Consider the following 24,690-nt stretch of genomic DNA (forward strand, 5'->3'; position numbering starts at 1 on the left):
TTACCTTTGTTAGAGGTCCCAATGCCTCTTCTTCCTCTCCCCTTCTGAGGATGGTCACAGGAGGTCCTCCGTGGATAGGGGAGATCCTGGCTCTTCCTCCTTCCCGCACTGACCGGTACTGGACAGTGCAGGAGACGGTGTCGACCCCAGAATCTGGGGGAAGGTCACCGCAGTGACCACAGTCTCCCTCCCAGGCCACTCCAAGGAGGGGGCTGGGGTGGGGAATAGGCAAGGACTGGCCACCGGGAATCACCCTGAGACACCTGGAGGTGACATGGGATAGGTCCTGCTCAGCGGGTCCGAGAGTGGGCGATGTGGGAAATGCCACACTGCTCTCTCGGTCGCTTGAGAATGTGGATAACAGGGGACGCAGTGTTCCCTGTTAACCCTGAAGAGCTGTATCTGAAAAATAAAGAACAAAGATTAATAAAACACAACACGGTTGGATCAGTTAGGATCCAGGTCTACCTCCTACAGACACTAAGCTTAAACTGGTGAGCTTGGTGCCTGTAGGCGGGTGTATACTGCGGAGGAGAAGCTATTTTTTTTTTCCTTGTGTCAACCCCCTAGCGACAACAGCATACTCCCATGGTCCTGTGTCCCCCAATGAAGAGATAAAGAAATCATCCCGATAAGATCCCTTTAAATAAACGGAATTGTTCAATAAATATTATGACAACACATCATCTCCTACTCTATGCAGATCCGTGCATTCCTATGGGTTTGGCGGTTACCATGTATTCAGTAATCGATTACCAGAGAAGCACAACTTGATATATGGTACGTATATGATCTGACAAAATCAATAGAATGACCATGCGATTTTCATTTACAACTGAACACTGTTCTGGGTATTCACTTTATTCACATCCCTCTCCAAATATGCAACTTCCACTGAAAGCAAGATAACATTGGAGATGGTAATGATCTTCAATCCATGGTACCTGAAGTTACCCCACAAGCTCCGTACCAGATGCATGACTGGAAACAGTAGCAGGAGATCCAAACAACCTATCTCCCGTGATAAAGTGGTGCCTAAGGAAATCATAAATGAGTAAAGGGATATTTCCTAAACAAAATTTACCATCTGATGACAGGGGTCCGAAAATGTTGCCAGAAGAGAAAAAAAAATATATAAATAATTCTGTTTCCATCATAATATTAGGCCAGTTTGCAGTAAAAGTCGATAAATGCTCCAGACTTATAAGTTGCAACCTGCTCTGTTGATGCCTCTTGATACATGAGACATCATTAAAAATTATAAAAGCTTTTCTTTTGATATGCAAGGAAATATTTTGAGACTTTGCACGCGAGAAGTCATCAAGCATCTTAGATCCTCCATCACCTAAGTCACACTGATAAACGTGACCAGGATTCTGCAGGTTTAGCATTTCCTTATATATGCTGCAGACTTCACTTGCAGGCGTCATTGGTGATCGTGCCTTATACCAGCACAGACGTGTGGAAATGTCAGAGACTATCCTGAGTCAGGCTTTTCACTTTGTTCATATTGTGGTCAATGGCGTTATGAAGGAATTGGACCCAGCTGGATTCTGTGTCAGTACAAACATGGCTGGCACTGAAAAAAAAATGCACACAATGTTAAACTAATCAATACGTCATTTAGTAATTAGAATTACTTTGACACCTTAATGTAAATGGAAACGGGAAAAGCTAGATTCTGCACAGTAGCTGTGTGGCCCTATGAAAACTAATAGATGCTAGAGCACATGCAGTGTTGTCATAGGGTCACCGACTTCAGAAATCAAACACTTTGTGGTCAGTACCTTTAACCTCTGATACTCCAACTCAAATTTTAGATATTGAAACACATGTTAAAAAGTCAGAGTTTTGACATGTGAGTAGTTATGATCAGTGGACGTTAGATTCCGAAGCCCATACTGATCGCTGAAACAAATGGGCTTAATTTCTGTACCCCTTTGGCTGTGATAGGTTATGCCCGATGCTCCTCAGAGAGGCAAGTTAAGCGGTTTATAAACTCAAACTTCTACGAGCGGGTACACAGCTAACTCTGTTAGCTAACCAAAACAGAATCAATCCAAAATCATCAAGAAAAACACCTTGTTATCTCGAGCACTTTCTTCAGCACAGAGGATAACTTTGCTGCCTAGAAAATGAAAGGATATTATATCAGTTAATCAAATGACTGAAGAGAGAAGAAAGCGCAAAATACACACATGGCATAAAATGGAAGACAATTTCTGTAGGTTACATACATGAGCATAGGGATATATACAGGAACAGAGGTTAAAGGGAACCTTTCACTTAAATAACATTATTAACTTGAAGATATGGGCAAATCTGCAGGTTAACAGCGTTCTGTCACAATTTGGCCACTGCATTGACAGCCCCGCTGCCAGGAGGAAATGAACTTTATTCCTGCCAGCAATCTTGCTCTTCTAGTCATAGGTGTGCGTCCGGTGGGACTTCAGTCATCGCTCTGTGAGTAGAGAGCAGCGGCTGTAACCACACCCCGACACTGAAAGCCAGCTCTAATAATGAGCCAGTTGTCAGTCAGTAGGGTGTGGGTACAGAAGCCACTCTCTATTCACAGAGCAATGACTGAAACCTGCCAGTGTCGCACCTATGACTGAAAGCCCGAGCCTTCTGGAGGGAATAAAGTTAAATGCCTCCCGGCAGCTCAGCGGCTCTCAGTGTGGCGGCTACATGGTGTCAGAATGCCATTAACCTGATGATTAATCCCACATCTGCAGTTTAATAGTGTTTTTTACGTGACTGGTTCACTTTAAAAAACAGGAATGAATATCAGAGAACAGAAAAGAGCACAATATTACATTTTAAAAGTGGAGAGCAGTGAAGAGCACAATGTTACATGGAGGAGAAGAGAGGACAGAAGAGCACAATGTTACATGGAGGAGAAGAGAGGAGAGAAGAGCACAATGTTACATGAAAGAAAAGAACAGGAAAGAGCTCAATGTTATATTTAAGAGAAAAGAGCAGGGAAGACCACAATCAATACATGTAGAAGTGAGGAGGGAAAAGCACAATGTTATAAGTAGGAGAATAGAGCAGGGAAGAGCACAATCGTTACATGACATGTAGAGGAGAGGAGGGAAGTGCACAATGTTACATGTGGGAAACTTAAAAGAGGGTCAAACGCAATGTTAAACGTAACAGAACAGAGCAGGGAAGAACACAATGTTACATGTAGGAGAAGACAGCAGGGAAGACAACAATGTTAGGCCTCATTCACACATCAGTGTTTAAACATGTATGTGAAAAAATGGAATCAGTGTCATCAGGGTTTTGCAACAGTGTATCATTTGGGTGTCACGGCTGAATAAAAAAAATAATTAACAACAAAGCTTCTTCTACACTTTGCAATATTAAATCCATACAGCACACGGATAGCACACAGTTGCCATCCGTGTTTTTCACGGACCCAAAGACTGGTATTGGCCTTTTTCATCTGTACTGCCCGAAAAAAAAAACGCCATGTCTCTGTGTTTTGCATGTACACACGGTCCATGAAAACACATGGATATTTAAATAGCACCTTAGATTACAATGGGTACATGCTGCATATGTGACAAAAAAACAGATACAAAACGTATGTGCGATATTGACGTCCGAATGAGGCCTTACACATAGGAGAGAGGATTTAAGACCACAATGTTATGTGTAAGAGAAGAGAGGAAAGAAGAGTACAATGTTACATGTAAGAAAAGAGAGCACAAGCACAACGTTACACGGAGGAGAAGAAAGCAGGGCCAAATGATTAAGAGACATGATCTCTAGACTGGATGAAATCTGATGAATGTAAGGAGCAAAGAATGCAAATACTTACATTAATCCGTACAGGAGGGTGGTTCATTGGAGGGTACATGCTTAGAGCCAGTTCATCCACACTAGTCAAAGGAGTTAAAAACAGAAATATAAGTGTTCTAAATAGGTACCTTTGAAATTGCATTAAATTTAATTTTCATATAAATTGTTTTGGATAATTATTAATCCCTAGGAAAAAAAAAATTGTGACTTCTCTAAAATTTCGGTGTTGCAGTCAAACATTCCCATCTTCAATACCACAACGAAATAGTGAATTCACAGAAAATACTTTCACACACATCATTATCCAGGTGATCACTGTCACAGACAGACTTGCTAGAGTGGAGATTAAAGGATCATTGTATAAGTATACATGGTGTATATAGGAGTGGTGTACATATGCTTTAGAAAGGAAGCTAGATGGATGCTTATATCAGGCTTTTCTGACAATTTGGTGAATAGTTTGTTAAAATAAAAAAATAATTAGGACACTTCACGGGATTAAAAAGAAGAAAAAAAACGGATCTTATAATTTTGTATAGATGTTCAAGTTGCCATTAGTGACACAGTATACACCAGTCTCTTTATACCTGGGGCTGACTTCCTGGGTAATATCTGCCAGGTCATCCAGCTGTGCCACTTGTTCTGACATCTCTACCTTTCCATTGGCCTTTAGAGTAGCCAGCACTTTTTTCAGACAAGCTTTCGAGGCTTTCATTAAGCCTAAGCAGGGGGCTATAAGCCTGCGATCAGCCTCTGACCAGTATGTATCCTGGTTACCCCGGACACCTGTATCATCATCATCTAAGACATCACTGAATGGATCCTCTCCTCCTGCCAAAGCCTGCAAAGAAAAATGAAGAAATAAGAGCCGCTTAGATTAAATAGATCGTATTTTATCTCCACCTAACATCGGTTTCTGGTAAAGCTAAATGACAGCCAGCTATTCCCTCCACTACCTAAGGATGTCACTCATCTTTACATGACTCCTAAAAGCCAGTGCCTAATAGCAGCAGGAAGAGCAGGTCTGGAGCACAAACTGCTGAAATACTGGACAAAGGAAATTTTTGCTCACAGAGGTAGACACAGGAAAGTTTCTTCTGCAGGTTTATTCAAACACTGCGTAAACCAATGCAGGGTTTAGCAACACAAACGTGGTCTTTCTGGCAAAAGTGGGAAGCAAAAGATAATCTATAGCACAGTCCATATGCCTGCGGGAATCTGTCCTCTCAGGGTATAATCAACAAAGTCCAGCACAGTTGCACATAAACACTTCTCTGGAGCTTCTTGCCTCCAGACTCACAGAGAAGAAAAAAAAAAAAAAATCAGTGGTCAGACATTTAACTTGCCGAACCACACCCTTGGGGTGGAGATATGGTGAGTGGCCATCCCACCCGTCTCTTACAACTACTCACAAAAAAGCTCAACCCTGTCATAGCTGATTAATATATTATATATATACAGGGTGGACCAAAAGTAGGTGGCCAGAAAATAATAACATTTATTTTGATTTATATCTAAAATTATATTTACTAACACAAGCATAACATTGACAATTAAATTTTATTCTGAACAATAATACAAAAGCCCTTAAATTTTATCAACGCAGGTGCACAAACTATTTTCCGTTACAATTTGCACAGCTTTGAATTCTGCCTCTTACGCTTCAACAAACTTTTTTGCACAAGTCTCTTTGGGTATTAATTTCTTGAAATGCATCTCTTATGTAATTTTTCAAATCACTGACACTTTTTGGTTTTAGACTATAAACTTTGTCCTTGAGTACTCCCCAAAAGAAAAAATCCATTGGGGTCAAGTCTGGTGAACATGCCGGCCAATCAAGTGGGCCTCTTCGGCCAATCCATTTATTAGGAAATGTTTCATCAAGATACTCGTCAACTACACTTGAATAATGTGGAGGGACCCCATCTTGTTGGAAATAAAGGTCATTTGAATTAGGCTGTTGCTGTAACTGGGGAACAACTTGATTCATTAGAATTTCCAGATACTTATCTCCTGTGACTGTTCCATCAAAAAATATTGGTCCTAAAACACCAAAATTTGAAATACCACCCCAAACATTGACACCAGGCTCATTTAGTTGTTGCTCTAATGTTAAATGCATGTTCTCATTATACCAGTAAATACAATTATGTCTGTTAATATGGCCGGATAATTTGAAAGAAGCTTCATCACTCCACATAATCTTAACTAAAATTACTGGATTTTCTTCAATTTCGTTAAGCATAATCTCACTAAATTGCAGCCACCTGTCTGGATCATCCTCCAATAAACCATGAATTAGACTTGGACGATAAGCTTTCCACCCAATAGATTTCAGTATTCGCATGATAGAAGCTCGTGAAATTCCCAATTCCAAAGAGGCTCTTCTGGTGGACTTTTTTGGACTCTGAACAAATGTTTCAGCAACAAGTTGTTTATTATCTTCTGTACAGACTGTTTTGGGTCGACCAGTTTTTGGAGCATTAAGGATTGCGCCAGTGGCATTGAATTTGTCATGAACGCGGTAAATGGTTTGTCTCTTTGGTGTTTGAGTACCAAATGTTTACACCCAATTTGCTCTAACGGTTTCAGCATTTTGAGATTTCCAATACTCTGTTAAAATCCATTTTCTTTGATCTGTTATTAAATTTTTTGCCATTATGTGTTATCTGAAAAGAAAACAGATTTGGGGGAGATCTATCTGTGAAACTGGCTCAGTTGCCCTTAGATAGAGATAGAGATATATATATATATACACACATTATATATATATATATATATATATATATATATATATATATATATATATACATACACACACACACCAAAAGTTTGGACACACCTTCTCATTTCAAGATTTTTCTGTATTTTCATGACTATGAGAATTGTACATTCACACTGAAGGCATCAAAACTATGAATTAACACATGTGGAATTATATACTTAACAAAAAAGTGTGAAACAACTGAAAATATGTCTTATATTCTAGGTTCTTCAAAGTAGCCACCTTTTGCTTTGATGACTGCTTTGTACACTCTTGGCATTCTCTTGATGAGCTTCAAGAGGTAGCCACCGGAAATGGTCTTCCAACAATCTTGAAGGAGTTCCCAGAGATGCTTAGCACTTGTTGGCCCTTTTGCCTTCACTCTGCGGTCCAGCTCACCCCAAACCATCTCGATTGGGTTCAGGTCAGGTGACCGTGGAGGCCAGGTCATCTGGCGTAGCACCCCATCACTCTCCCTCTTGGTCAAATAGCCCTTACACAGCCTGGAGGTGTGTTTGGGGTCATTGTCCTGTTGAAAAATAAATGATGGTCCAACTAAAAGCAAACTGGATGGAATAGCATGCCGCTGCAAGATGCTATGGTAGCGATGCTGGTTCAGTATGCCTTCAATTTTGAATAAATTCCCAACAGTGTCACCAGCAAAGCACCCCCACACCATCACCCCTCCTCCTCCATACTACACAGTGGGAACCAGGCATGTAGAGTCCATCCGTTCACCTTTTCTGCGTCGCACAAAGACACGTTGGTTGGAACCAAAGATCTCAAATTTGGACTCATCAGACCAAAGCACAGATTTCCACTGGTCTAATGTCCATTCCTTGTGTTCTTTAGCCCTAACAAGTCTCTTCTGCTTGTTGCCTGGCCTTAGCAGTGGTTTCCTAGCAGCTATTTTACCATGAAGGCCTGCTGCAAGAAGTCTCCTCTTAACAGTTGTTGTAGAGATGTGTCTGCAGCTAAAACTCTGTGTGGCATTGACCTGGTCTTTAATCTGAGCTGCTGTTAACCTGCGATTTCTGAGGCTGGTGACTCGGATAAACTTATCCTCAGAAGCAGAGGTGACTCTTGATCTTCCTTTCCTGGAGCGGTCCTCATGTGAGCCAGTTTCTTTGTAGCACTTGATGGTTTTTGCAACGGCACTTGGGGACACTTTCAAAGTTTGCCCAATTTTTCGGACTGACTGACCTTCATTTCTTAAAGTAATGATGGCCACTCGTTTTTCTTTACTTAGAATTTGTATTATGGCAAGAAAAAAGCAGCTAACAGTCTATTCAGTAGGACTATCAGCGGTGTATCCACCAGACTTCTGCACAACACAACTGATGGTCACAACCCCATTTATAAGGCAAGAAATCCCACTTATTAAACCTGACAGGGCACACCTGTGAAGTGAAAACCATTTCCGGTGACTACCTCTTGAAGCTCATCAAGAGAATGCCAAGAGTGTGCAAAGCAGTCATCAAAGCAAAAGGTGGCTACTTTGAAGAACCTAGAATATAAGACATATTTTCAGTTGTTTCACACTTTTTTGTTAAGTATATAATTCCACATGTGTTAATTCATAGTTTTGATGCCTTCAGTGTGAATGTACAATTTTCATAGTCATGAAAATACAGAAAAATCTTTAAATGAGAAGGTGTGTCCAAACTTTTGGTCTGTACTGTACATACATACATAATGTGTATACATAATTCATCACTGGGGAAATTGAGATTACCTCTTCCATCTCTTCTAACGCATCTTTCACAACGCCTAAATACCCTGACACAATCCCAACCACTGCGGCTTGGTTATCTGTGAAGAGAGGCCAAAGAGAAAAGGTTTATCATGACATTTAGACTGGGATCTAGGTACAGAGATAAAATTGGCTTGTGGTAGAACATGATCATTTGACGTGTTGCAACGGCGTAGAAATAAATTACAGGGATACATCAACTTACCTTTAGGGATCTGTGAGAAATGATCACAGGCTTCCCATACGCTCCCTGTGGACACGAGCTGGGCCTGTGATAAACTGAAATGATAGCAAGTGAGGAGCAGATCCAGTAACCAGGGTCAATGTGCCAATGATAATTCCTCACAACTGTGTCCATACCTCTGTATGCGGGCACTCAGGATGACATCAATCAGCTGCATGGTGCCTTCTATCATGTCTGCCACTGCCTCTCTCACAGTCTTACGTAATGTGGTACCTAGATATAAAGAAAACCTCCTCACTCCATTTTCATATCTGGCAACATTTTGCATGTAAAGAATAGTTAAAAGCTTTACTGCTCCAATGATGTATATAGAGAACAAAGAAAAAATGAGGCATCTTTTTGGCTCTGCTTACCCATTACAATCTGGAAAAGATCAGCTATCGCCAAGTACTCTACAGCAGCGGTATGGGTTGCCTCTTCAATTCCTGTATCCTCATACACTTATACAGAACCACTCAAATGCATTGACCAACATGTAACACTAAAAAAATGACAGGCAGTGTAGACCAGCAATGACAGCGGCTGTGGTTGATGCTGCCCAAAAAGTAGATATATTAAGAAACTGACAGACTCCATGGATGGAAGGCTTATGACTGTTATTAAAACAAGGGGGACTATATTGGTCACTAATATTTTTTTGAAATGGCAGAAATGTATTTTTGAACATTTAGAGTTTGGTAATTATTCTCACTTTAACACATGAAAATAAACAACTGAGATGAGAAAATGTATGTTTTCTACTTAGTTGCATAATAATTCTGCACAGTAAGGGCTCATTCAGACATCCATGCAAATCGATCCGATCACAGACCACAATGCACGGACTGACCGTGGCTCTCCCGACCTAAGCGGCACAGCCTCATAGAAATATACGCTCAGGTAGGGAAAGCCGCAGACTGACCGTGCATTAGCGGTGTGTGCTCGGACCAACTGGCACAAACGTCTGAATGAGCCCTAATAGTTGTACAATAATTCTGCACACATAGATATTCGCCTAAGAAAGAACCCTCACTATTACGGTCTTAAATATTCAGGTTTATTGGATTGACCAACAGCAGTCTAGTTGTTCAATAAGAAAATTAATCATCAAAAATACAAATTGCCTAATAATTGTGTGCACAATGGAGATGCATAAGGACATTTCATAATTGCTCACCTTGTTCCTTTGGAAGAGAATAATACAAAGAGGACGCCGCCAAAATAGCATTGAGAAGCCCGTCACTTAACTTTTGACAGTCCTATGATGAAAGGAGAAAAGAAATATGTATAAACCTACAATGGAAATGTGATGTACCAGTATGATTAACAACACTATGCATTACACAGCAAGTCAATAACCACCCAAATGGGGCTTCAAGTGGGCCAAACACAAATATTCCTTCTCTTTCTCTTTTCCTGGAAAAAAAAATCTCCTGGCATGTAATGATTATAGTATTAGTGACCACTCTGCAGTCACACAGAGTGACTGCAGATTTATCGATTTGGACCAGACAACCCCTTTAACCCATTCACCATCTTGGGTTTTTGCGGTTTCATTTTTTGCTCCTCTTCTTTTCAGAGACATAACTTTTTTACTTTTCCGTCAGTATGGCCATGTTAGGGCTTGTTTTTAGTGGGAGAAGTTGTACTTTTGAACAGCACCATTGATTTTACCATATAGTATACAGGAAAATGGTAAAAAAAAAAATCAATGTGCAGTGAAATGGTAAAAAAAAAAAATAAAAAATTGTGGAATTGCACTTTTTTTTTGCGATGTTCAGTAAATGCTAAAACTGACCTGCCATTATGATCTCCCAGGTCATTATGAGCTCGAAGATACCAAACATGTATAGGTTCTTTTTTAATTTAAGTGGTGAAAAAAATATCCAAAGTTTGCAAAAAAAAAAAAAGGTTGCCATTTTCCGAGATCGGTAGCGTCTCCATATTTCGGGATCTGGTGCTGGGTGAGGGCTTACTTTTTGTGCGCCGAGCTGACGTTTTTCTTGATACCAATTTGGGGTATATACGACGTTTTGATCGCCCGTTATTGCAATGTTACGGTGACCAAAAAAAAGTAATTCTGGAGTTTTGATTTTTTTTCTTGTTACGCCATTTACCGATTGGATTAATTATTTTTATGCATTCATAGATCAGGCGAATCTGAACGCGGCGATACCAAATATGTGTATATTTGATTTTTTCTTATTGTTTTATTCTGACTGGGGCGAAAGGATTTCTTAAAACTTTTCACATGCTGCAATAGTCTCCATGGGACACTAGAAGCTGCAATGAGTCATCGCCTGTGCTACACACAGCAGAGCTGCAGCCCTGCTACTAGAAGCCGGGAGCAGGCCATGCCCTCTCACCTGGAACTGCAGTGAAGAAGACATCATCAGGGGGCTGGCTGCTACTAGAAGCCAGGAGCAGGCCACGACTCCTGATCTGTAATGCAACATCCCAAGAGGGAAGGGGGAGTACTCAGGATCAGCTCCAGTGTCACATGGAATTACAGGTACTCAGAGAGTTACAAACAGCACTGTTCATGTTATCTTTATTGTTTATGAAGGCTTGGCCATTAGGATAATTTTTTTTATCTCCCTGGAGTAACCCTATTACCTACAGATTAACCCTACATCTGTAGGTTAATAGAGTTATTGGGCATGACAGATTTCCTTTAAACAGAGCAGATTTTCTGCACACAAAAAAAGCAAGTGATTACACTAGGTGGAAACATGGCCTTAGATATTACATTTAAAATTTGTATTAATTAACTTTATCTGATAAAGGGATGTCATATCGGTGAGAATGAAGGGGCCACAGTGCTGCGTCACAGCTCCATTCAAGCGAAATCAGCTCTGCGGGCCCTTCTTTCTCAGTATTAGTGTAGAGACTGGACCTTAACTGATCACAAAGTAGTGGTATAGCCTAGCACTAGGCCATCAGTTTATGAGGTGGGAGTTATCCCTTAACACTTTAGCAGTTTTTTCTCCCAACTGCACAGCAGGAAATTACCGCACTGTTACATAAATTGCATCAAACCAATCAACTTGGGTTCGTCATACCTCTGATTAAGATATCTAATGGCAAAAAATCTGTATCAGTAAAAAACTTCAAGGGTAAAAATTTTGATTGGACAAGTGTGGACATCAGCTAAGACCTCCAAAATAGCCTAGAAATGACTGTCACTTCCATCTGTGGACTCGCTCACCTCTTCTAATGGCACTGGAGGCTTGGAATAAGCCAGGCTGATTTTAGTGGCTTCCTGAGAAGTAGCTTTAAATGCTTGTTCTACGAAGAAGAATATTCAGTATGACATTGGAATACAGCAGACATTTCTCAATAACTTGGTTAACAAAATGTGTGAAAGGAATGAAGAAAAAAAGTCTCATCTCTGTGATGCATTATACTGACATTCTGTATCTATCTTTGACTTGCATGTTGAGCCACCACCCTTAATATTGTGATAATCTTAGCAGCCCACATATGGACAAGGCTACATTATATCTGACAACTCCACTATCTTTGTTTCTGCACCTTTCAGACCACTTATACACCAGAAAGGCCCCCTCTAAATATTCCAATGAGGCCTGAAGTTATAGCATACGCCTGCAACCTGTTCCCGAGACCGAAAGCCCTTATCTTATGTGAATACAAATTATAATGATAATTTTAGTCAATTGCACAATACAATTCACAAAAAAAAAAAATCTTGGAAGAAACTTCCAGTTGATTTTAATTGGTAATCCCCATTGCTGCTCATACATACGAGTGTGCTGCTTTTCTTTTTAAAATCTTTTTATTAACTTTTTCCAAAGGTAAAAAATACAACAAAACATTACCAATGTAATAATGAAACATCATCTATAGGTAATTAGTATATACATAGTAACATAGTCTTCCTTCAACCTTAAAAACTAAGTCCATATAGTTCAACCCATAGCCTAACATGTTGATCCAGAGGAAGGCAAAAAAAAACCATGTGGCAAACACTAAGCTCCACATTGGGGAAAAAATTCCTTCCCGACTCCATATGACAATCAGACTAGTTCCCTGGATCAACGTCCTATCAAGGAATCTAGTATTTATAACCTGTAATATTATACTTTTCAAGAAAGGCATCCACGCCCTTCTTACATTTTAACAGTGAATCACTCATTACAACATCATGCAGCAGAGAGTTCCATAGTCTCACTGCTCTTACAGTAAAGAATCCATGTCTGTGATTATGATTAAACCTTCTTTCCTCCAGACGTAGAAGATGCCCCTTGTCCCCGTCTCTGGCCTCAGAGTAAAAAGATCAGTAGACAGGTCTTTGTACTGTCCCCTCATATACTTGTACATAGTAATAAGATCACCCCTAAGCCTTCGTTTTTCCACAGTAAATAACCCCAAGTGTAATAACCTGTCTTGGTATTGCAGACCGTCCAGTCCTCTAATAACCTTGGTCGCTCTTCTCTGCACCCGCTCTAGTTCAGCTATGTCTTTCTTATACACCGGAGACCAGAACTGTACACAGTATTCTAAGTGTGGTCGCACTTATGACTTGTATAGAGGTAAAATTATGTTCTCCTCATGAGCATCTATGCCTCTTTTAATGCATCCCATTATTTTATTTGCCTTTGCAGCAGCTGCCTGACACTGGCCACTAAACATGAGCTTGTCGTCCACCAATACACCCAGGTCTTTTTCAGTTTTGCCCAGTGTTTTACAATTAAGCATATAATTATACATTTTATTTCCAGATATACATAACAGATATTTTTAGAAAAATGATTGTTATTCTTTTATAATGATATATAAATAGATGTATCAAGAAAGCAACAAGAATGAGAAAACAGTTGAGGGGTGAGGTGGGGGGGGATTGGGAGGAAGAGAAAAGAGGGGGTTACAGAATTATTAGGTTTTCAGATTTATGTTGGGTGGGTTAGATTTTTAGTTATTTGGGAATGGGTTAGTCAGTGAGTTATCTTTTGAATCCGTACGTGAGCTTAGATCAGGCGTTCTTGTTTCCTAGTGGATTAACTTCCTTATAATTGGACATATGGTTTGCAAACATTGAATCTAGTTAGAGGAGGGAAGCAACAACTACATCCTTAGTTAAGAGCATTTTTGAAAGAAGCGGCGCCATGGGGACCATATCGCCGTAAAGAGAGAGTGTTTCCTATTTTCCCAGGCTGTTAATTCCTCCAGTCTATATATCTGCTCCACCTTCTGTTTCCACTGGTCCAAGTAGGGGGATGGCTTGATTTCTACATTGTGGGTACTAACAGTCTAGCAGAAGCCAAAAGATGCCTTAGTAGAGAGATTTCTTTTCTGGAGAGGTCATCTGGAAACAGATGGAGCAGACATATCTCCGGCAGAACAGGTAGATTAATCTTATGGACCTGCGAGACAACCTTGAGGACGTTTGTCCAGTATTTTTGTATAATGTTACAGGACCACCAAAGATGAAAATACGTGCCTGGTTCCAAGAGGCATCTCCAACATCTGTGGTCATACGAATTATCAAATTTATTGAGTTTGATCGGCGTCATGTGCCATCTAGTGAGGATTTTGTAACCACTTTCTTGTAATCTGACACATTTAGATGAAAGTTTTGGGGCAAAAATAATTTTTTTGGTTTCTATCTCAGAAAATGTTTTACACATATCTTTTCCCATTTCATAATAAAGGGGTGTTTTTTTGGTACATTTAGGGAGGTTATGTTTGTAGGAGGTAGCTACAATCTTTTTTTGTGGTTTAACTTGGGTTAGTAGTGCCTCAAACCACGTAATTTGTCACCAGTGTGCTTCTGACAAGGTTTTGATAACTGTAGTATGGAAAAAAAAAGTGGTGTAAAGTCTCTTCTTTGATGGAGATTCCACAAGGACTTTACATTGAAGTAAAAAAAAATGCACAGGAAGTAACATCAAAAAGAACATCAGGACGGAAAATTTCCAGATGTGGATTTCTCTTGATTCCCACCTTACATTGTTCCACCTCAAGAAAACTACATGTAAACATACCCTTGAAGTGAATTTGTCACCAAGTTTTTGCTGCGTAACCCAAGACTAGTAAACCTGCTGCCAGGATTAAATATACAGTACAGACCAAAAGTTTGGACACACGTTCTCATTTAAAGATTTTTCTGTATTTTCATGACTATGAAAATTGTACATTCACACTGAAGGCATCAAAACTATGAATTAACACATGTGGAATTATATACTTAACAAAAAAGTGTGAAACAACTGAAAATATGTCTTATATTCTAGGTTCTTCAAAGTAGCCACCTTTTGCTTTGATGACTGCTTTGCACACTCTTGGCATTCTCTTGATGAGCTTCAAGAGGTAGTCACCGGAAATGGTTTTCACTTCACAGGTGTGCCCTGTCAGGTTTAATAAGTGGGATTTCTTGCCTTATAAATGGGGTTGGGACCATCAGTTGTGTTGTGCAGAAGTCAGGTGGATACACAGCTGATAGTCCTACTGAATAGACTGTTAGAATTTGTATTATGGCAAGAAAAAAGCAGCTAAGTAAAGAAAAACGAGTAGCCATCATTACTTTAAGAAATGAAGGTCGGTCAGTGCTCTAAAGACCCCCATATACCTTTTCTGCCATTTTCAAGTTTTTTTTAAGCCTTTCTGCTTAAGTTCCCGTGCCATGTCACCTGCTCGGCTGTCACAGCTATCACTTCCTTTTCAGATTTCTCTTCTCTCTTCTAACTACATTTCCCATTATTCCTTGTGCTGGGCTGCAAGTCAGCAGTGTGAAAACCCCCAGTAACTCGGCCTAAACCTTTTCCTCTCCTCCCCTAGTATCCAACACAGCACCAGCAGGATCTCCTGTTACAGGACACTGTTACAGGGAATAAAAGTAATGCACAAAGAATGCCAACAAAGAGTATCCCCTACTCCAGATAGATAGAATGGGGAGAGACATATATGAATGTATTTATATAAAAGAGGAAATATAGCAGGGTGTATGTACATTACACAGAGTAAAGAAAAGTGTGTGGACTTGTATATACACCCTGCTGTACACATACAGATATAATGAGGGCTAGGTCTGCATGGAGATCTGTGTCTGCAGCAGCATGCACAGGAACAGTGTGAGCTCTGCTGAATGGAGCCAACCTACTCATAGCAAGCAAAGCCCACCAATGCAGCAAGCCCTGCCCGCCCACCTACATGGCAAGCCTTGCCCGCCCTCCTGTCAGTTACCACAGCCCGGAACTGAAGGAGATTATGAAGTGAGCAGCACGGTGGCGCAGTGGTTAGCACTGTAGTCTTGCAGCACTGGGGTCCTGGGTTCAAATCCCACCGAGGACAACATCTGCATGGAGTTAGTATGTTCTCCCTGTGTTTGCGTGGGTTTCCTCCGGGCTCTCAAGTTTCCTCCCGCACTACAAAGACATACTGATAGGGAATGTAGATTGTGAGCCCCAAAGTGAGAAGTGATGACAATATCTGTAAAGCCTTGTGGAAGTAATGGCGCTATATAAATAAGCATAATAAATAATATAAGAGACGTCACAAAAAGCAAGGAGATTCTCAGCCAGAAATGATGTGACAGAATAGCTCAAGTTACAGAAAGATTTAGAAAAGCAAATTATTTAGCAAACAACTTATCTATGGCAATTAGTTAACATGAATGGGTCATGTAAACTAGTGGGTGACCAACCCCTTTAATGTATTTGTCAACAAAAGTGTAAAAACTTATGAAACGCTGATAACTGTACTTCAGTAGCCATAGAAACATCTGACTAAAAGATCTAAAAACACTGACAAAGTTTTCACAACACAAGTTTGTCACTTCAGTCTCAAAGCTTTTGGCCGTGACGGTAGGCCTCCAGTGGAAGAAAAGAGCTGTGATTTGTCAATTCCTTTGCTCTAATTAGGAGACGACTCTGCTGACCCGACCACAGTCTATACAACAAATCTGACAAGTGAGCTGCAGATAGCTTACACCGAGTACTCCAACTCGCCGATGTGAAAGACAAATGCTTGAGGGTTTTGTTGGCCATATGGTCGCATTAAAAAGGTAATATTCTGAGGCTGCATACAATTTACTGCAGATTCATTTGACCGATGACCAATTGGCTTAGTTACCAACGAGTCTAACAATTCAATGTTATGTGAACCATATAAAGGAACCCTATACTGACACCAAGCTAAAACAGTTAAGGGACCAACTACTCTCTGCCTTTGCAATGCATTTCTCAATGTTTCTTACCCAATGTATTCCAGAAGAATTGAGGATTAAAGTTATTGATACTTTCATTGGCTTCCCCATCTGTAAAAACACAACAGAATATAAAAACATTAGTATTTCCTTATGAAACATGTTTTACCATTCATTTATTTTTTAATAAACAGGAGAAACTTCCCACACTGAGTAATGAAAGAGGTTATCTCGTGTAATCGACAAAGTATCGCTCTGTCGTGTCACATTGTGGAAGCCCCAAGCACTAACAGGGTTTACTGCCTGCTCGCCCTCTTCAGTACTATGTAGCGGAAATGCACTGGCTCAGGATTTAGGGTATGTGCACACGATGCAGAAATGCTCCGGATTTTTTCCTGAGCGTTTCTGCATCTCTCTGGCAGGAAAAAACGCATGCGGATTGTACATGCGGATTGTACATGCGTTTTTCCTGCCAGGGACATGCGGAAGTGAAGCGTTCTTCACATGCATTTCCGCATGCGGGTTGACAAGCGCTTTCCAAGCGATTTTAGCATCACTTGGAAAGTGCTTGTCAACTTCACACTATATAAATCCATGCAACCGGCATGGATTTATATAGTGTGTGATGTCAAAAAATAAAAAATAAATATATACTTTACCCTCTGATGGCCCCCGGTGTCCGGCTTCATCGGTCCCGGCTGCCGGCAGTGAAGACTTTAGGACCTTCCGACGTCAGCGTCACGTGACCCGTCACATGACTCTGACGTCAGCGAAGGTCCTTCATTCAACCGCGAAGTGCCCGGGAAGCCAGCAGGACGCAGCGCGGGCCGTCAGAAGGTGAGAATATATATTTTTTTATTTTATTCTTTTTTTTTTTAATGGTACCTGGGTCTGGATGAGAGTCCTCTCCTCCACACCCGGGTACCATCCGCACATCAGACCGCATGAAAAGCGCATCAACATATACAGTGATGTGGATTCCATGCGGTCTAATGCAAGTCAATGGCGGCAAAAGAGCAGCGTTTCCGCAAAATTAATTGACATGCTGCGGAAAAATCCGCATCATGGGCACAGCACATGCGGATTTCAATTGGGGAATATTGCTGCCCTTCTACCATGCGTTTTTCATGCGTTTCCGCGGCGTTTACGCAAAAACGCCACGGAAACGCATGAAAAACGCATCGTGTGAACTCAGCCTTACACTATAAAAATCTCTTTACAGACAGCACTGTCACCTCTAGTTTCCACAGTTGATGATAAAGCACACACGTTCTAAAGGCAATGTTAGCTGCATAAGTATGCCGGTTTCCACAAGGCAGAGGGGTCACCTAGGCAGGTTGGCAACCAAACACTACAACTTTCCAATATACTTTGGCCACGATTCATCAAGACTGGAGTTTTGTTTTTTTTTGACACTGGTCTTGATGAGAGGATGTGCTGGAGTCAGACGTTCCTGATTCATTGACCCTTTCGCGACAGAACCCGTTTTAACCTTCCTGACCAGGCCAAATTTTACAATTCTTCCTAATGTCACTTTATGAGGTAATAACTCTGGAACGCTTTTTTTTTTTTTTTTTGCAGGAATGGAGGTGCCATGTCACATTGGCAGAGCCCCTGAGGTGCCAGAAAAGCAGAACCCCCTATAAGAGAAACCATTTTACAAAAATTCACCTCTCAATTTATCTAGGGGCGCAGCGAGCATACTGACGCCACAAGTGTGTCACAGAATTTTATACCATTGGGCAGTGAAAAAATAATAATTGCATTTTTACCACAAAAAAAAAATATTTTGTTTTAGCCCCAAATTTTACATTCTCACAAGGGGAAATGGGTAAAAATAGCACCAAAACGTGTCCTACAATTTCTGCTGAACATAGAAATACCCCATATGTGGCTGTACTGTACTGCTTAGCCACACGGCGAGACTCAGGAGGGACGGCGCTATTTGCCTTTTGGACAAATTTTCCTAGAAAAGTTTGCGAACGCCATATACAGAGCCCCTAAGTGTTAGAAGAGCAGAACCCCCCTCAAGTGACCCCGCTTTTGAAATTGCACCACTCTCGGAATTTATCTAGGTGTAGTGACAAAGAGCACAGGGTAAATGTGAGCTGAGCCTTACTGCGATCTTTGAGAGGCAGAACAAAAATCAACAGCAGGTGAAGAGTTAGTTAATTTTTTTCTTTTACACCGTTCCTCATGTGATATAAGTGATTAGACAACTTTATTCTTCGGGTAAGTGCAATTACAGCAATACCAGATTTATAGTTTTTTATGTTTGGCTGCTGTCACACACTTAAAAAAAAAAAAAAAAAAACCGTTTATATACAAAAGTAAAAAATTTTGCAACCCCGCATTTTGAGAGCTATAATTTTTCTACATGTCAGCGTCATGTGATGGCTTGTTTTTTGAGGGATGAGTTGACGTTTTTATTGGTACCATTTTCAGACAATATTTTTTGATCGCTTTCTATTCAGATTTTTGGGAGGTAGAATGAATAAAAACCTGCAATTCAGGAATTGTTTTTTTAGTTTTTTTTTTTTTTTTTTTTAATGTCCTTCAATGTATGGTAAAATTGATAAGGCAGTTTTATTCTTCGGGTCAGTACAATTTCAATGATAACACAATTATATAAATACATTTTTTTTTATGTTTTGCCTCTTAAATAAAATCTATTTTATAGAAAAAAAACAATTGTTTTTGCATTGCTTTATTATGAGAGCTATAACTTTTTTATTTCCCCACTAACAGAGCTGTATGGTGGCTTGTTTTTTGCAATAAGATGACGTTTTCAGTGATACTAGCTTTATTTACATTTGTTTTTTTGATTGCATTTTATTCCACTATTTGTTCGGCGGTATGATGAAAAAGCATTGTTTTTTGCTACGTTTTTATTTATTTTTATGGCGTTCACTGAAGGGGTTAACTAGTGTGACAGTTTTATAGAAACCATGTGTGTGTACTTTTTTGTTTTTACATAAACATACTTACTAGATTTTTTTTTACTATTTTACTTAGTACTATACTACATAGTTCAACTTTTATATCTCTGAACGCTGGTCTCATGCATTGCAATACATACACACGTGGTCAAAATTGTTGGTACCCCTCGTTTAATGAAAGAAAAACCCACAATGGTCACAGAAATAACTTGAATTTAAAGTAATAATAAATTAAAAATCTATGAAAATGAACAAATGAAAGTCAGACATTGCTTTTCAACCCTGCTTCCACAGAATTTAAAAAAAAAAATTAAACTCATGAAATAGGCCTGGACAGAAATGATAGTACCCTTCTTAACTTAATTTAATATTTTGTTGAATAACCTTTTGAGGCAATCACTGCAAACGATTCCTGTAACTGTCAATGAGACTTCTGCACCTCTCGACAGGTATTTTGGCCACTCCTCATGAGCAAACTGCTCCAGTTGTCTCATGTTTGAAGGTTGCCTTTTCCAGACGGCATGTTTCAGCTCTTTCCAAAGATGCTCAATAGGATTTAGGTCAGGGCTCATAGAAGGCCACTTCAGAATAGTCCAATGTTTTCCTCTTAGCCATTCTTGGGTGTTTTTAGCTGTGTGTTTTGGGTCATTATCCTGTTGCAAGACCCATGACCTGCGACTGAGACCAAGCTTTCTGACACTGGGCAGCACATTTCTCTCTAGAATCCCTTGATAGTCTTGAGATTTCATTGTACCCTGCACAGATTTAAGACACCCTGTGCCAGATGCAGCAGACCAGCCCCAGAACATAACAGAGCCTCCTCCATGTTTCACAGTAGGGAAAGTTCTTTTCTTGATATGCTTCATTTTTCCATCTGTGAACAGAGCTGATGTGCCTTGCCAAAAACTTCCATTTTTGTCTCATCTGTCCATAGGATATTCTCCCAGAAGCTTTGTGGCTTGTCAACATGTAGTTTGGCAAATTCCAGTCTCGCTTTTTTGATTTTTTTTTCCCCAACAATGGTGTTCTCCCTGGTCATCTCCCATGAAGTCCACTTTGGATAAAACAACGACGGATGGTGAGATCTGTCATTGATGTTTCTTGAGCTTGAAGTTCACCTTTAATCTCTTTAGAAGTTATCCTGGGCTCTTTTGTTACCATTCGTATTATCCGTCTCTTTGATTTGTCATCAATTTTCTTCCTGCTGCCACGTCCAGGGAGGTTGGCTACAGTCCCATGGATCTTACATTTCTGAATAATATGTGTAACTGTAGTGACAGGAATATCAAGCTGCTTGGAGATGGTCTTATAACCTTTACCTTTAACATGCTTGTCTATAATTTTCTTTCTAATCTCCTGAGACAACTCTTTCCTTTGCTTCCTCTGGTCCATGTTGAGTGTGGTACACACCATGTCACCAAACAGCACAGTGAGTATCTGTAGCCCTATATACAGGCCCACTGACTGATTACAAGATTGTAGACACCTGTGATGCTAATTAGTGGACACAACTTGATTTTACATGTCCCTTTTGTCACATTATTTTCAGAGGTACCATCATTTCGGTCCAGGCCTATTTCATGAGTTTAATTTTTTTTTAAATTCTGTGGAAGCAGGGTTGAAAAGCAATGTCTGACTTTCATTTGTTCATTTTCATAGATTTTTAATTTATTATTACTTTTGTCAGATTGCAGTTATTTCTGTGATCACTGTGGGTTTTTCTTTCATTAAACGAGGGGTACCAACAATTTTGACCACGTGTGTACGTTGTTAGTTTTACACTGACAGAAAGCCTGTTAGATCATGTGACCTCCGGCTGCCCTGACAACCCCTCCCTCTCAAACTTTTACATTCCGCGATCGCTATTGATTGTGGCATCTAGAAGATAACACAGGGTTAACATCATCGGGACCTGAATCAATCAGGTCTCAAAGATGTTGCCAGTCAGGGCTATCGCTCTACACCGGAATCACAATGCGCTGCAAGACCGCTGACCTTGGAGAAATGTTGACGCTGCACAAAGCCCAGCAAGAGCCGTTTATTTACCATTGGTGGTCGTGAAGGGGTTAAGAGCCACCTATCAGAGATCTATTCTAAGGACAGAGGCAATAATATCACTAAATGGTGTGATATGTATAGGGGCTATATGCCCTACAAGTTATGTGATTAGTTTATATACAAGAACATGAAGAGATCAGGGATTAGCACATTAGTAGTCCTGTTGCCTGTGGATATTGAAAGAAACTGGTCTCAGGATAAGGGAGTGTCATTTAACATTGCAGTCCATCAACTATATTAATTAAAAAGGTAGAGAAAACTGCACGTTCCAATTCCTTGTATAAAAATCCCACACACTTTGCTAGAACTGTAAGGCTATGTTCACACATCATGTTTTTTTTGGTGTCACAAATCTGCAGCAAATCCTGATCTCTGGCAAGAAATCAGGTGCGTCAAAAACACAGGTTTTGCTGCGTTTTTTCAACTGTCCTTCTATTTATGCATGTACATAAAGTTCGAAGAAAAAAAAAAAAAAAAAAAAGGAACCCCATTCTATTTTGCCACCAAAAACGTTGAGAAAAAAAGGTAACTACGGCTTTCGTGCATTTTTTCAGCACCCATTATTCCTATGGGTGAAAAAACACTGACAAAACGCTGAAAGAAGTGACATACTCTATTTTCCAAAAAAGGCTGCAAAGCACAAAATACGCAACAACAACAACAAAAAAAAAACCATGATGTGTGAACAAAAAATTCTGGTTTCTCATAGACTTTGCTGGTACTGCAGAAGACAGCTGAAAAATTGCATAAAAATCTGCAGCAAAAAAACATGATGTGTGAATGGTGCAAAAATATGCAGCGTTAAAAACACACCAAAAGCTAAACATGTGAACGTGGCCTTGTAGTACGCTCCCTCTGACTGAGCACTTCTCCCATCAGCCTACCTGCCTTATAACTGTAGGTAGGCTTTCTGCCCAGGAGAGGCATGTTAGGTTTAGGTCCCAACAAAGGGGTACGCCTTGTTGCTGGCTGTTTGGCTCTCACGAATCGGCCACTTTGTGCACTAAGTACCTTTATCTTAAGATTTTCTACAGCAGTAATGCAGATCCCATTTCAGATATTCCATATTCTAGCACATCAGAGTGCGGCGGGACTTTCTTGGCTATATTGAATGGCCGTGACAGCTTGCACCTGTTCACACTTATTCTGTTTGGAGATACTGGGGGGCTTCTTGATAACTTATGCCCGACATGAAGCAGCGCCACCCAATGAGGAACTAACAGGTGCTCCACAACCATAGAAGGACTGAGTCATTTGGCTACAAAGCGTGCCGGCCTTGTCAGAAGCCGGTCATTTGTGGGTCTGTGAGGAGCTGTGCCCCTGTGTCCACTATACACAAGCCTGGCACAGTGGCATCCACCAGAAGTAGAGCATGCCTTTGCCTCTGGTATGAGAGGTCCTGCATTCCTACACTATAACAGAGGAAGTGCTTAGCTAGTCAGCGCGCTATAAACACCATACAAAGTATAGAAGAAGACTAATGTACAACTGAGGAATGCTGAGCGGCAGAAACCCCTGCCCACCCTACACCCTGTGTAGTGGCTATGAGGTGCCGCAGCCTGCACCCCGCGTGTAATGGCCGCCATGCTGCGGTTACCCTCGTGGTTAGTACGGATATTGGGAAGACTATGGACTCGCCTCGCAGCTTCTCCTGTATAACACGGAGGTTCTCCAGCAGTTTCCGCAGCGGCTCCATGTTTCCCCGGAACCATAAAACACCAGCCTCTGGAACCAGGGGGAAGGGTTTTACTGTAACGCATAAGTAAGACTTCCTGTATCATAGAGCAGCGCTATAAGATGATTGTGCGTCCCATAACCATGGCGACACTGCTGATAAGAAATAAAGCTCTGGAGCGCCCTCGCCCTGCGGAGGACGAAATAACGGGGCATTTTTTTATTACATAATTATCATCTTTCCCCTTGTCCTCCTGGCCCGGCACAGGTGGCCACAGAGTGACTCCATACTACCACCTTACTTAGACCCTGGTGGAATAATTGCTGTGAATAATGGTTGCTATTAGTGCTGTGACTGAATCCTTGTATGTCTGGTATGAGGTATGCAGCATGTGTGTATGTTGCTGAGTGTGCTTCATGCCATTAAAAAAATGCCAAGTCTCAAGAACCCTGCAGCATAAAGCTCTGCTCATGGTGGCGACCGCCCTTCCCTTGACTCCTGACTGCTGCTGATCTGTCCGCGGTGCAGCTATAGAGGATGGTGTGTACTCGGCCTTACATCCCACTGGTCCAATTATACAGTGACTTGCAAAAGTGCTCACCCCCTTGGAATTTTTTTGTGTTTTACTACCTCACAACCTGGAATTTCACTTTTTTTGAGGGATTGCATCAGTTCATGTAAAGAACATGTCTATAACTGTGAACATTTGGTTTTCTTTTTATTGTGAAGCAAACAACAGATAGGAAATAACGGAAAACTTCAGTGTGCAAAACTATTCACCCCCCTAAAGTCAGTACTTTGTAGAGTCTCATTTTGCAGCAACTACAGCTGCCAGTCATTTTGCATAAGTCTCTATGAGCTTTCCACATCTTGCCACTGGGATTTTTGCTCATTTCTCAAGGCAAAACTGCTCCAGCTCCTTCAACTTAGATGGTTTCCTCTGGTGAACAGCAATCTTCAAGTCTGACCACAGATTCTCATTTGGATTAAGGTCTGGGCTCTGTCTAGGCCACTCCAAAACATTTACACGTTTACTCTTAATGTGTACTCTAATGTTGCTTTAGCAGTATGCTTTGGGTCATTGTCTTGTTGGAAGGTGAACCTCCATCCCAGTCTCAAGTCACTGACAGACTGAAAAAGGTTTTACTCAAGAATATCCCTGTATTTTGCACCATCCATGTTTCCCTCGACTCGGACCATTTTCCCTGTCCCTGCTGCCGAAAAACATCCCCACAGCATGATGCTGCCACCAACATGTTTCACTGTGGGAATGGTGTACTTGGGGCGATGAGCTGTGTTTTGAG

At 40.7% G+C, this 24,690-nt stretch overlaps 1 protein-coding gene across 2 annotated transcripts; it reads right to left on the reverse strand.

The window, feature by feature from the left end:
• Positions 1-570: 570 nt before the first annotated feature.
• Positions 571-23,481, reverse strand: CCNDBP1 (cyclin D1 binding protein 1). 2 transcript variants are annotated; one of them, XM_073683873.1, is made up of 11 exons: positions 23,350-23,481; positions 16,766-16,825; positions 11,759-11,838; positions 9,728-9,809; positions 8,688-8,784; positions 8,533-8,606; positions 8,310-8,386; positions 4,398-4,651; positions 3,830-3,890; positions 2,082-2,128; positions 573-1,579 (listed from the first exon to the last, which is right to left on the reverse strand). In XM_073683873.1, exons 1-11 carry the CDS (start codon positions 23,405-23,407, stop codon positions 1,471-1,473), a joined length of 999 nt encoding a protein of 332 aa, XP_073539974.1. In that variant the 5' UTR covers positions 23,408-23,481; the 3' UTR covers positions 573-1,470. The 2 variants fall into 2 exon arrangements, with proteins under 2 accessions (XP_073539975.1, XP_073539974.1); XM_073683874.1 differs by lacking the exon at positions 11,759-11,838 and having other exon boundaries at positions 571-1,579; positions 23,350-23,476.
• Between the last annotated feature and the right edge of the window lie 1,209 nt (positions 23,482-24,690).

This window comes from Phyllobates terribilis, unplaced genomic scaffold, assembly GCF_046119375.1.
Source record: "Phyllobates terribilis strain yellow unplaced genomic scaffold, ASM4611937v1 Scaffold_5__5_contigs__length_657084704, whole genome shotgun sequence".
In the NCBI taxonomy this organism is placed as follows: Eukaryota; Metazoa; Chordata; class Amphibia; order Anura; family Dendrobatidae; genus Phyllobates; species Phyllobates terribilis.